The sequence below is a fragment of the Passer domesticus genome, chromosome 11 (assembly GCF_036417665.1).
Source record: "Passer domesticus isolate bPasDom1 chromosome 11, bPasDom1.hap1, whole genome shotgun sequence".
NCBI lineage: Eukaryota > Metazoa > Chordata > Aves > Passeriformes > Passeridae > Passer > Passer domesticus.
In genome coordinates, this window is record NC_087484.1 from 23,416,976 (window position 1) to 23,430,863 (window position 13,888).

The 13,888-nt window shown below is 51.1% G+C and overlaps 1 protein-coding gene across 8 annotated transcripts in view; it reads right to left on the reverse strand.

The window, feature by feature from the left end:
- GPC1 (glypican 1) overlaps nt 1–13,888 on the reverse strand; it is a 200,714-nt gene that overhangs the window by 10,225 nt on the left and 176,601 nt on the right. For all 8 annotated transcript variants that reach the window (XM_064435837.1, XM_064435843.1, XM_064435839.1 and 5 more), the window contains 2 exons: nt 2,516–2,681; nt 334–464 (listed from right to left, as the gene is read on the reverse strand). In XM_064435837.1, coding sequence (XP_064291907.1) covers nt 334–464; nt 2,516–2,681 — 297 coding nt within the window. The remainder of the gene's footprint in view (nt 1–333; nt 465–2,515; nt 2,682–13,888) is intronic.

The window sequence follows — 13,888 nt, forward strand, 5'->3', positions numbered from 1 at the left end:
AACATCTAAAACTCTTCAGCACAGACGGCACTGACAGCAAATGGCACATGTCCCCTCCCATTACTGTGTATGCAGTCCCACCCCCTGTGCCTGTACCCAAAGGAGGCTGGCTGGATGTGGCAGGGAGCAGTATTTGGAAACACCTGCAAAGGTTTTTGCCTGTGTCAGATGAGTGGTAGGAAACCAAGGTAATTTATCACTAAAAAGAGTGGGCATTTGCTCTCTTTCACTCTTCCTCTCTCCCAGCTCAGCTGAAGGTGAGCACAAAAGAGCACCAGGTCCTGGCAGTGGCACATGATGTGTGCTCAGGCAGGCCCAGGCACACGCTCCTACCTTGCTCGTGATGGAATCTTTGTTGTCCTGCAGGTGAGAGATGGCTTCAGAGATCCTCATGTGGATGGTGCCTATCACAGTGTCCACGTTGTAGGGCCCGTCGATGCGGTCGGCCACCCCCATCAGGGAATCTGGAGAGCAAGGCAGGGACAGCTCCCATCATCACTGGGCAAACCAAGGCACAGACCAGCTCAGCCTGGGTGGGAGAGGCTGCTGGACCCTTGGCAGGTCTCCTTGTTGGGAAACACCTCTCCATTTTCACCCCTGCCCAGGTGCACATTTCTTTTCCCTACTTTATGTAGGCAAAGCCACTCTCTGTGGCAAAGGAACCTCCTGCAAATGGTAAATACACTTTGGGTAGAGTGTTCACCCAAAGTAACCAGCATTTCCCTGGGTGACACAGAAAGGAAAACCAGAAAACTGGTGCAGAATTATTAAGAAACACAAAGCAATACTTGGCCCTCACCCTCCTAACTCAGTGCATGTCTCCAGCCAGGAGAAAGTGGGAGAACTGGGGTCAGTAAGGTGCCAGAGGTAGTGAATGTGGGAAATAGTTTCTGTGGCAGTGAAGGAGGGAGAAAAGCAGTAATCTTCTCACCTTCACCTCTGGAAGGACAACAGCCAGGGAGGTATCAGGCTATACAGGTACAGAAGCAGACCAGTATGCCCACAACTAACTGGTAAACAGGACAGGGGGTGACTGAGGGCTGCCTCAGCTCTCAGCTCCTCTTGGAAAGCTCTGATGTCCAAGCACTCCCACCTGCCCTGCAGGTTCCTGCTTAGATGGCTGCTTTGGGACTGTGCTTGGCTTACTGCTGGATTTTGGATGGTCGAATTACTGTATAGAATGTTCTATAAATTCATTTCCACAGCTTGCAAAGAATAACCAATCTCTGCCTACCCCCAGAGACAATTCTCAACACTCCAGCTGGGTGGGTCTGAAGGAAGGACAGCCTATATGCTCTCAATATAAGGGGTAAATTTTGGTAACTGTTTGTATTCTGGTAAATAAAATCTCTGGTAACACTGAAGAGCTTGCAGTTTAATTTTGCTGCCACTCAGGGGTTGTGGTGTCGTCTTTGAGACTGTATATTTTAGACAAATAGTGCATTGCAGAAGCACCAATCTTGAGATACAGACATTTAAATCAAAGGTTGCACCCCTAAATAGTGATAAATTATATTTGAACCACTTACTAAAAAAATCTCCCTTAATTTGACCTGCCCTAATTTGTCAAACTGAAAGAGTAACTCTGTGTTTATTGCAACAAAATCGTCTCTGGCTACACGGAAGGGCCTGGAGAAGGGTGAAGGAAGGACACCACAGTGAGCTGCAGTCTTTGACTCCACAATTTGCTCCCATCCTTGATCAGTTTGTGGCCTCTGACACTGAAATGTAAAACTGCAATTTGAAAGAAGCTCCAATTTCCTCCTAGCCGTCACCCCTTGACAGTGTCTCTTGGGAAGAGGAAGGCAGAATAAATGCAAAATGCACATGGAACTGCTTCCCTGTCAATCAAGGAGAGCTGTACAGTGGTGTTTCAGCAGAGAGGCTGTCATCCTGCCAGGAGAGAGTGACAGGAACAGCTGGCTGGCTCTGGTCAGAAAGGCCAAAGGGCCACCAAACCCCTGGGGAAGGGACAATTCCTGCCCCCCTCTGCAGCAGGCTCCCTTACTCCCAGGGAGCATTTGCTGTTAGCTGTGGCACAGCTGGCCTGGGCACCTCTCCAGGCAGCGCCTGCTCTGCTTCCCCTTCCGTGCTGCAGTGTCCCTCGAGAGGCAGGTGACACTCCTTGACTTTGCTGGGGTTTTTGTCCTTAATGCCAACCCTGAGCCAGCCTGGGGGCTGCAGCTGGGGCTGAGCTGGCAGCTTTGCTGGCCAGCCAGCAATTGCCAAGGCAAGGGAAAACAAGGCCAAGGCCATCTCCTCTGGTGCTGCCCTCTGTGAGCCCACACAAACACCAAGGCTCCCTGACGCCTCAGATCACTCCAGCTGTGCAGGTACAGTGTGACAAAGAGACAGGAGCTTGCTGGGTGAAGCTGTGTGGGCACAAGGAGGCCTGAGAGCTTCACCACTGCAAACAATCTCCCTGAGCCCCCCACCGCCCTCTTTGCTCGCCAAGCACAGCCTCAGGAGCCCAGGGGTGAGAGGAGCTGTGCTGCAGCAGGCAAGGCCATCTCACCCATCAGGTACTTCCACTCGGTGCTGAGGTCGGCCTGGTTGGCCAGGCAGCCCTTGACGACGTTCAGGCAGTAGTTGTTGCAGGGCTTCACGCTGGCCATGCCCCGGCAGTGCGGGCAGTACATCAGCTTCATGATGGCACGCGTGCACTCGTGGCTGAGGGACACCTGGGGGGACAGGAAAGAGTCAGGCACAGACTGCTCAGGGGATGGGGGTGAGCTCCCCCTTCCCTGGGCGGAAGGAGCTTGCTGTGATCTGAGAGGCAGCACAGCCCCCTGGGGACATGGACCAGGAAAGGCCATTTCCCATCTCACTGCCCCTCCTTCCCCTGCTGCAGGGACAGGAGCTCTGGGGCAGCTGCCAGCTCCTCAGGCTGTGTTTGACCCCAGGCTTCGAAAAACCTGTGGGCACCATCCCCCTTCCAGCCAGGCCTGGTGGTCACAAGGACACCTCAGGCTGTCCACCAGCTGTGACCTGCACCCCGGCATGGTGCATGTGTGCCATCAGTGCCACCACCTTCTGCAAGGGCTGCTGCCACTGGCCTGCAGACACAGGTGTCCCACACACACTGCACCTCCTGTTCCTGGGGGGATGCTGCACACTGGGGCCCTGGACACAGAACCTTCCCAGCTGGCACCTTTGGAAAGCAGAACAGTCTTGGGGAAGACTTGCACATTTCCAGAATGATGGGCAATCGAGAGCACTCGACACTGGGAAGTGATTGCTGTCTGTGAGCACTTCAGGAGCTGCAGGCAGAGCTGGGCCAAGCCACTCTGCTGTGCCAGCAGCTCACAGGCCCTGCATGTGCAGCTGGCTCTTTGCAGGACTCTGGAGGTGGCTTTGCCACCTTTAATGAACCCACTCTGGTCCTGCCAGCGCAGAGCCAGGGCAGGTGCAGAGCCCAGCGAGCAGGGCCACAGCCTCAGCAGCACAGCAGTGTCCCCAGCCTATGAGCCACGGGCCAGTGTCCCCCAGCTGCCATGGGCAAGGGCTGGCACTGCACTGAGGGGTGAGTAACAGCCTGGCAGGGATGCTGCCACAGCTCCACATTCCCCTGTCTTGCTCTTTACTCTTTTGTGGCAATTTTCTGTCTTTGCTCAGATCCATTTGCAATTCCCTTGTAAATCTTCTAAATTATTTTCTTGTAAATCTTCTAAATTATTCTTAATTTACAAAAGAGAAACTGAATGTCTGTATGAAATCTCCCCCGGTTCCAGATACTTGACACTCACAGGGAGCCCAGAGGGGAGAAAAGTGACAGAAGAGGCAAATCTTGAAAGGAAAAATCCCTGGGTCTCCAGCTGCAGCTGCAATGCTGAAACTCTCTTTACTACTTGTGAAAAATACTTTGAATGTGGCCTTCTGGGGGACTCCTGAAGGATTCAGCTCTGAGGTACTCTTGGGAGAAGGTGAACATGCTGAGCCCGGACCCAGAGGTTGTATCAGAGAAAATCCCTAAGTTACCCCTCCTGAAACTGGCTGTGTGATAGCTCCTCGCTTCCAGTAAACCTTGGAAAACATGCTGGATGGTGCTGAGGCTTCATTGGGCAGGAATGCACTAAAACAACCTTGTCAGAACCTTCTTCAGGATGAGGACAAAAATTTTTAAGTTTTGGACAGAGAACCCAACCAGAGTCTGCTTCCCTGGTCTGGCAGCCTGAAGGGGACTGAGGCTAGAGGGGCTGAGCCTGGCAGGAGCCCCCCACACCCCAAAACCTCCCTCAGCTTCCTGGGCCAGCTCTGGGTGCCTTCCTGGACAGCTCCTGCAGGCAGAGCCGGCTGCCATGCGGCTGTGCCACCAGGAGATGGAGGCTCTGTCCTGCTGCATCACACACAGCACCTTCAGCACGGGAGGAACAGTGCAACCACCACTGCCTCAGCATGCAACAAAGCACAGGGACAGGCAAACAAAGCACAGGGACAGGCAAACAAAGGAGTCGCTTATTTTTCACCTCAGGGTTTCAATAACCATGGCTGAAAAGACACCAGGTAGGAGCACGGTGCATGCCAGCACAGGCTGTAGCTCCAGACCTTCTGAAACAAGAGCACTCACACAAAAAGCGGGGATGCAGATGGGAGAGGAGCTGTGACCTCCCTTTCCCCAGGCAGAGCAATCACCAATGTACCACAGTGACACTCACAACCCAACCTTGTGTTGTAGCCTGCCCAGGCCATCAGCTCCTGAACACAACGTGGCCCCCTGTGCTGTCCTGGCACAGCCCACGGCTGCTCATCTCACTCATCCAGCTGTGGCCATGGGGCACTGTCACCTCCCACTGCACAAACTGGGGCCTGGGGCACAGCTAAGTCCTGAAATGTGGGGCTTCCCACAGCACTGAGGGCAACCAGAGCATCGTTTGCCTTCCCCACACACATTCCTGGTTCACTGCACAGACTTTTGGAGTGGAGGGAGCTGAAATGCTCTGGAAAACGGGAACACAGCTTTGCCTGCAGGAAGCACCCCTGAGATGGTGCGGGCCAGCCCCCCAGGCTGAGAGGACAGCCACCAGCAAGGACACAAAGCTACTGATACCCTCCCAGAGCCCATGGGAGGCACTGAAAGAGGCAAGAGACAGATTTTGCATTAGAAAAGCATCTCCAAGGCCCCGTACTGCAGAGAGCTGCCTTCTGTCCTCCTCCCCATGCCACTGTCATCAGCCACACTGCCTGTCACCAGCCACACTGCCACCAGCCACATGCCCATGTCCATGCCCCTGTAGCTCTTCTGGGATGCTGCCACCTGCCTTGGGTGCAGCCAACAGTGGTGCCTGAGCTCAGCTTCAACTCCTGAGGGCATGGTGGGGAAAAAAAAGTACTTGTGCACCTCAGTTTCTGGATGCCAGAGGGTGCACTGGCAGTCTGTCACTCTCAAAAGCTGGCTTTGTCTCCTGGAGGTCAGTGCAGTGTCCCACTGCCCCAGGAGTGGGAGCCTGCCCACAGTCTCTCTCTGAAGACGAGCAGGTGACCATCCATCACCAGCCATTGCTCTGTTGAATCTGGCAGGTGTCAAGTGTTCAGCCTAATCTCTTGGCAGAAAGGATAAATATTAATTTTTGCAGGTGCAAGACACCAGGCTCCACTCCCTTTCCTCAGAGAACGACTCCAGCCTGTCCTGTTGGCAGCAGCAGTCCTTTGGCACAGGCTGCAGAGGTGAACTGAGAAAAAGAAGGATAAGGGAGCAGGAAGAGAAACCACACTGAATATTTTCTCTGTGTTTTGCTTGGCCAGAGCTCAGTTTCTCACTGTTCCACCCAGCCCAGGGACTACTGCTCCACACAGGGCAGAGGAGAGTGAGGGCTTGGGGCTACCAGAACCCCTCCCAGCCCTGATCCTGCACCATCTCTTTGGGGCACTTGCATCATATTAAGGAACAGAGTCCTTCAAACATCTTGGGGTGCTGATGTTAGCTTCCAGGTCTTTTTCATCAATGCTGGACCCACAAAGGGGAATCCCAGCCCCAGTTTGGAGGGCTGAGCTTCCCTCCCAGGATATGGATCCAACAACACAAGCAGGGGGGCACTGCAGCTGTGCTGCCTCCCTTGGGCACAGCCAGCTCCAGCAGTGCAGTGGGGAGAGGAGCTCCTTGGGCTGGAGCTGTGGGGACACACAGCCCCTCCCTCCCTGCAGCTCCTCCAGATGAACTCCCTCAGTGCCAGTGAAGCACTTTCTCCAGGCTGGCAAAGGCCAGACCGACCTCCACCAGCACACTGAGACATCTCCACCTCCCAGTGCTCCTGCTCTCACCCCTCAGCCTTCACAGGAACCTGCAGCACCCCTGCCCAAGTGGGTGCCAGCTCAGACCTGCAGGGAGTCCTTCCAGCTTCCCAGCACAGACCTGCAACAACTGATGGATCCATGAGCAACATCCACGCACCACAGCTGGCCCGAGGGCAGGAGCATGAAAAGTCCTGCAGATGGAGTGAAACCTGAGCAAAGTGCTCCAGCTTTAACTGATCTGGCACAGCGTGAAGGAGTACATGACAGTAATTGATTTCTCTAAGTGCCATCAAGCTGGCCCAGCCTGTGGCTGGTTCTCCTTTAAGGAGCCTTTAGTGGCACCTATAGTCTTTTCTTAGCTCAGTGACCTAGAAACTGCATTAAGATGTCAAGAGAACATGCACAATACAGTGGAGAAGCCATTTCCCAAGAATCTGAAGAAAAGATCATTATTATTGAGAGATATGGCTTGGAGCCAGGGCACTCATTCAGTTGTCAGAGGTATAAATAAAAATGCAAAATAAAGCTAAGCTCAGCTTAAAAATACATTGATCGTACGTCACTGCTCAGCTAAAATCCACATACTCTATTCTGATCACAGTGACATCCACAGATACAGCCCTTTGAAGTGTAAGCCCAGTGATGAAGAGATAAGGAAAAAATGTTATCTTCTAAGATACACCCAAAATAGAGGACAAATCTTACTGAGCAATAAATAATTTTAATTAAAACTACTTTACAGCTGGGGATCCAGTAGTAGCATGAGGTAATGCAAGGGGAGCAGGTGGCTGCCTCATAAAAAGCCCAGTTCCACCACAAGCACTGCCATTTCAAGGGGGCTGTCAGCAGGTCCAGCTCTCTGCTTTTCCATGGCCACTTCCCAAAGCCTCACGTGCCCACGTTTTGTTGGTGGAGCCACCCAACCAGATGTGAATGGCTGGAGGCAAAGACCTTTGCAGGCTCTCCTGCCTCCTGCCCTGGAGCTCATCACAGGTTCTGTGAGCTGGGATTTGCTGGGTGACTCCCTGGCACGGTGTTTGCTCAGCAACCAGCACAGAACAGGCACATGCAGAGATAATTTGACAGAAAATTGAGAACACATAATTCTCTATTCAGAGTGGCATTGGTTTCCTTAATTTTTCCTCCTCCTGAGCAACGTTTAAATCAATTACAATGAAATTAATGACTTTCACAAGCCATTTGCTGAGAGGATGGGCTGGGGGATTAGGCACTAACTGGGTTCTTTGCCACCCCCAGCCAATTTATAAAACATTCAGTGTGAAAAGCTTTTAACAAAAAAAAAAAAAAAGGCTCCTGCCATGTAGTTTATTAACGTGCTTTCCAAGCAGAGAATCACAGAAACACAGGAGGCTTGAGGATAACAAGAAGTCACCAACTCTCTCCCTCTGCACTTCAGGAGAGCAAAATTATACTTCACAGCACCTAAACACAGCTTTAGAACAATTGTAAATTTTCTGAAGCACATAGGGAGGACAAAGTAGTTGTAGTCAGGCAAGCACCCAGCTCCAATGCACGAGACACCCCTGCACGGGCACCCGAGGGCCCAGAGACACCTGAGAGCTGCCAGCTCTGGGCACAGCCTTTAGAGCCCACAGGACACACAGCAGCACTCTGGCCAAAATGGGCTACAATTCCCAGAATAAAGGCAAAAACCTTCCCATCCTTCCTCTGTGCCTATGAAGAACAAATCAAACTTGTGATTTGCATGTTCAGCCCAAGTTACCCATGTCTGCACACCTGCAGATGCTCAGAGGTAACAAGAGCATGACTTCTAGAACCATGGAACACTTGTCTCTCAGCCCCACCATGGTCTGCTCTGAAACTCCCACCCAGGACATGTGCTGGTTTTCCAAACAGCACCCACTGACCTGCAGAGCTCTTTTTACAGTGAAAACTTTGGTGCAGAAGAGGAGTGCAATTCCTCCTGACCCCAGACCTTGCTCAGCCTGCAACACTGGGAGGGATTTTACTCTTCTGAACTGGCACCTTGCTTGAGAGGTCTCACAGAAGAACAGAGGGGCAAAGAGGAGAGGTATTTTCTGTCATTACCCTAATGCCTAGTGCTTCAAAAATACCCAAAGCCTCCAAAAATACCTTGAGCTGTATCAGGGCATGAAAGGACCATGGAAGTGATGATATGACTTGCACACAGCTAAAAGCTGCTACACCCTCCTCACCCCAAAAACCATGTCTTTATACAAGTCAATTATTTCCTGAAAAGGTGTCTGAAGGACCAAAGTGTGGGATGCAGAGAGGAAGGCTTCAGGGAACTGCAGCTGAAGAGATATTAGTGCTGGGACCAGCTCTGTCACATCCTGCAGTTACAGGGTCAAGCAATGATCCTTCCTTCCCATCCCAGCTTCCTGAGAGTTGGAGAAAAGTGGAGCTTTAGGAGGCCACAGGTATCAGGAAAGTCTTTCCACCAGTGGCAGCACCAAGCTCCAGCTAGAGCAGCACAGAGTGTTTGGGCTCTGCTCTCAGGCACAGAGCCTGGCTTCCAGGCATGGGACTGATCCCAGGGCCAGTGGCAGGGCTCCTCTGTGCCCAGCAGGAGATGACCAGCTCCTCTGGCACCCAGAGCCTGCAGCCAAGCTGCAGATGCTGCTTTTGAAGTACTGGCTTCAAACAAAGGAAAGAAAAGAAAAAAAAAAAAAAAAAGAAGAAAAGAATTATCCGACCCCAAATCCTTTCTCCTTTTGAAGCCTGGCTTAAAAGCAAATGAGAACCTGCAGCCTAGTTGCAATGTGACTGGACTCCTCGGCCTTCAGGGGCCTTTAAGTACATCTGAAAGGCATTTAACACCAATAAAATAAGTTGAGCTCTTGCTGGTATTTTTCCTACCCCCCTTCTCCCCTTGCACGTTCCCCCCAGGCTGCTGTGAGCCATCTGTGCCTTCCTTCCCAGGGGAAGCAGGGTTAGGTAGAGTGGAGAGATTTGGGGATGGAGAGCCAGGCCAGCCTGGGTGAAAACTCCAGGCTGCTGGAAGTGTTGTCACACCCCCCAGACTGTCAGAGGGACAAGGGCAGGGCAGCTGATGGAGGGACGAGGCTGAGCTGGCCCTTAACACTGCTGGTGGGAGTGATGTTCTCTGGGCTCTAGTCCCTCTGAAAATCTTCCCAAGGCAGTGTGAGGGTGGCCTGCAGGGAGCTCTCTGTGCTGTGGTGTTGGTGTTTCCCACACTGGCCATGTCCTTGCCCTGTGGTTGCTCTCCCATTCCCCCCCTGGCTCTCACCTCTGAGGTGCAGTGCAAGGTGGGCACTGGGACCCCTGGTTTTGCTTTGGTGTGGGGTTGGTTGGGGTGAAACAAAATACTTCTAGATGTGTCAGATATGTGTCAAAATGTGCCTGCTCTGAATCTCAGGTCTATTTTCCCAGGCAGAAGGCCTTGCTATCTGAAAGGGCATTTTAACCTCCAGAAGCACCAGTTAAACCCAGTGACATCGGGCAATTTGGGCTTCCAAAGCAAGGGATGCCCTGGAGCCAGCAGGCAGCAGGCAGGTCTCAGAGGCAGGCACGAGTGCTGGGCAGCTGCAGGCAGGAGCACCTAGAGCTGGAGACCTCCCCAGGGCTGGGGATGAAGCAGCCACATGGGCTGAGCCATTCCTGGCACCCTCACTCATGGGAATTGTAAAGGGAAGTTCTGCCATCTGTGTAAAAACCTTTCTGTGGCAGTGTCTAAGGGAAAGCAGGTCAGCTCTTCAAGCCACACATCAGGCTGTGTGTGCTGGGAAATGCAGGCAGGTATTCAAAGCCACTCCAATTACCCCAAATCCCTTGGCTGGAATCCTACAGTTGGGATAAAGTTGTCAGTGTGAGGAACAGCAGCTACAAAAGCAGGTCAAGCAGAGGAGCTGATCCTGCTGGGCCAGCAGTGAGCAGTGCTCCTGAGCTTCCTTGGGATGCCCAGAGCCCAGGAATGGGCTCAGAAAGCCAGCCTTGCTCTCTTTTAGAACAAACCAGCACTCAGAGGAGAGGTTTGTGTTTCACAGGGGAGCTGGCCAGCTCTGTGATCAGAGCTGTCTGCAATGTGGCCATTTCACACTGAGAAACATTTCACTTTTACAATCTCCTCACGGAGGGACCCTCAAATATTATGATCAAAACCTCGAAGGGCTGTGATGCTCTTTGCACTGGAAATCTGCTCCATTCACTGGGCAGTCAGTGCCCAGTTTCTCTGGTGACAGGAGTGGGAGCTGCAGGTGTGCCCAGCCCCTGGCTGGTGCAGGTTGCTGCTGTGGGGAGCACACCCTGCTCCCTCCACCACATGGTCAGCAGCTGCCTTGTGCACGTTTATGCCAGCCCTGATGTAATTAGCACCTTGACGGGTGTTAAATGAACCAAGCTTTCCCATTTTTCAGAGTGAAACTCTGAAAGAAACAGCTGCAGGCCTGACAGAAATATGATTCTTCCAAAGTCTAATGAATTGTATAATCACTTCAGTCATTATTTTGCATCTTCCTTCCATAAATGCACAGCCATGAGTCCTTGGAGCACGGTGAGGTTTAAGCCTCACCAAGCCCATCATTCAAGATCCATCAAGTTCCCAAACCTGTCAGGGATGAGAGGCAAGCAGGGCACAGGCACAGTGTGCTGGGGGTGGCTGTGCTGGGTCTGGGGGCACAGGGAGGACACAGAAAATGCCGGCACAGTTCAGAGCCCCTCCTGCTGTCACCTTTCTGTGTTCAGCGCTCGCTGCAGGAGGGATGTGGAGGATGGAGGCTGATGCCAAATCCATGTCCTTCATGCTCCAGCACACCAGAGCTGCTGTTGGGCCTGAGGCCAGACAGACTGCCTGGGTCCAGCCCTGCCAGCCCAGCAGCCAAATGGCCATTCTGCAGACTCAGGGAAAAAAAAAAATTAAATATGAAGGCTAGGGCAATTGAGCAAAACAGGGAGGAGCATTGTTCCCATCTCCCTCCAGGCAGTGGTGAGGGCACCTGGAGAGGGCACTAACAATGGCTCCAGAGGCAGCACCCACAGCTAATTGGGAGGATCTATGTCTTTAGATTCCTGTCTAGTACCTAAGTGCCTTCAGATATTAAAATGAGAGAGATTCACATAGACAGAATGACTGCTGTCATGTCCTCTCCCTCCAGAGGAAAATACTGCAAGCCAACACCTGCCTGTTCCACACACTCCCTGCTCTGTTCATTTAACACAGGTATTTCCAGCTGGTACAATTTTCAATCCTTTGAAAACTAGATTCAATTGACTTTTAACCACCAGGTAAATATGGGAGACATATATCTACTTTCCTGCATTATTTCTATTCTATTCAGAACACCTATGGGTTTTTATCCCTGAAGGGTTGTGATTGAAACATAATAAGGGATAGAAATACTGAAAAGTAATATGTGAAATACATAAGGATGTATTCAAGCCTGCATGCTTCTCATCCAGCTTGATTTGAATCTATCCAAACAAATTCCAATGTTATTACAAAATTCCCTCCCCAGCTTTCCACGCAGCAGTGCTGGAAAGGAGCAGTGCTGTGTGTGGAGCTGCTGTACCAAGGTGTTTAAAGCAAGAAGGCAGCTGGTGGCAGGGTGATGATCCAGGGAGCACAGCCAGCTCAGGGAAAGGGATATGAAGCTCCTGGGTTTGCAGGGGGAATCAGGCTGACTGGGACTTAGATCTAAAATGGTTTCAGCCATGCGATCTCACATACAAACTGCCAGGGACAGTTGACTGGGCAAGAAAACATGAGGCACTTCAGCAGAGGGGACATTCCCTTTGGAAGAAGGGCAGGTCCCAGCACCCTTCAAGGTCACCCAGATGTGGGCAGGGCTGGGCAGCTGTGCCAGAGGCTACAAGGGCAAAAGGCAGCCAGCACAGGAGCTGCTGCAGGACCAGCCTCTGAAGGTCAAGAGCTTATTTCAGCCTGGAGCCTCAGATGGTTCACAGGAAGGGGTGTCTGCAGCACTGCAGGTTCCCACCATGGACCTCCAATCCTCTTTGCCCTCCTCCTGAGCACAGCCAGTCCTGCAAAGGCTCCCTGGGGCTTTTTGCACCCTGTGGATTGCTGCCGAGTCTGCAGCACCACAGACCTCCAGCACAGGCACTGACCAGCTCATTTTTCGAGAGCCTCTCCAATGGTTTGCAACGACTGGAAGGAAAAGCAAGGAAAAGCCCAGGCTGCTCCAGCAGCTGTGATGAGCTGCAGCCCTGCACCCTCCCACGTCCCCTCCTGCTGCAGACCAGCACCTGTGGGACCTGCTGCTCCCTGCTGCCACGTGGAAACTGCAGGACACAAACCCACACAGCTCTGCCATGCAAAACCTGCACAGCCCCAAAGCCAGAGCTGGGGTAACAGCGAGGGACAAGGAAATGAATGTGGGGGTATGAGGGCATTGCCACTTGACACTGCTGTGGAACAACACTCTCATAACATCTGCTTACAAACACAAACACTGTCTTCTCAGAACAAGAGGAAGCCAATTTAGATAAATAATGAATACTTTGACAGAAGAGAAATCCTTTAAATGAAGTAACATGTTATTTATGGTTTTGTGTACTTGCTGCTGATGCTCTCAGAAAAGATCAGCCACTGAAAGGATGGAGATGTCCCACCAAGCTCATGGGACCAGAGTTCACTGCTTTGAGATTCTTTAGCGCAGTGGTTTCATGGGTGGGAGAAGAAGATTTTATCTTCATTTAATTCTGTAAGATAAATTTTATGCCTACTTTACCAGAAAAGCAACTGAAAGCTGAAAGACAGAAGTCAAATATGTTCTTTCAAGCTGTGGAAAAAAGTGGGTATGAAAAATGGCTGCAATCTCAAAGGACATGAGGACCATACTGTCTTTGTTATGTTATTGACTTGTTGGAAATGCAAAGCATGTTTAGATAAACATTATTTTCCATATGTCCTATCAGCACATTCACTTAACGATTAAAAACATTTCTGAAAATCTATTTTTAGGACTTTTTAATTGGAATTTGGTTCCCAGACTGACCCACCATGTGTTTAAAAATTATTCATGTGGTAAATAGGAAAGCTGCCATGTACCTTATACTAACAGAAAAGTTTAAAAAAATAAGGCTGAAATATATTGTGAAACACAGTATTGGCTAAATAAAAATGTACTGATAGCTGACTTCAACTTTCATTGGTAAAATGAAATACAGGATTTAGTGAAAAGGCTTATAAAGAAAATCATTGTATTTTGTTTCAAACTCAAATGAGAATCAGCCTTAAGAACATCTACTGAGAAAAGGAAATGCAAACAGCTATTAAAATCGATTATTTGAGTAAGTGTTTCTTGCTTACGTAGCTGGTGCTGCTTCACATCAATCTCCACTACCTTGGGAAAACTTAAAATTTAGAAACAAGAACCAGTGAAGACCCACCAAAGGAAAGATTGTCATAATAACTCATTTTCTGACTGATGAGCAAAATTCATTTCAAATTACTTCCTCTCGCTGCCTTTGGAAATGGAACATTACGTCTGTGCTCTGCCTGACAGGCACAGGCTGCCAGGGCTGCAAGGGGACTCCGAGGACTCTGGGCATCTTTGGAACGCACAGGGCAGCTCTCCTGTCTGCCCATGGATGCAGGAATGCAGCACAGACCTGGGCAGCCTCCCTGCCCTTCCCAGTGCCCTGTCTGCCCCTGTCCCCACGGCACCCGGGCAGC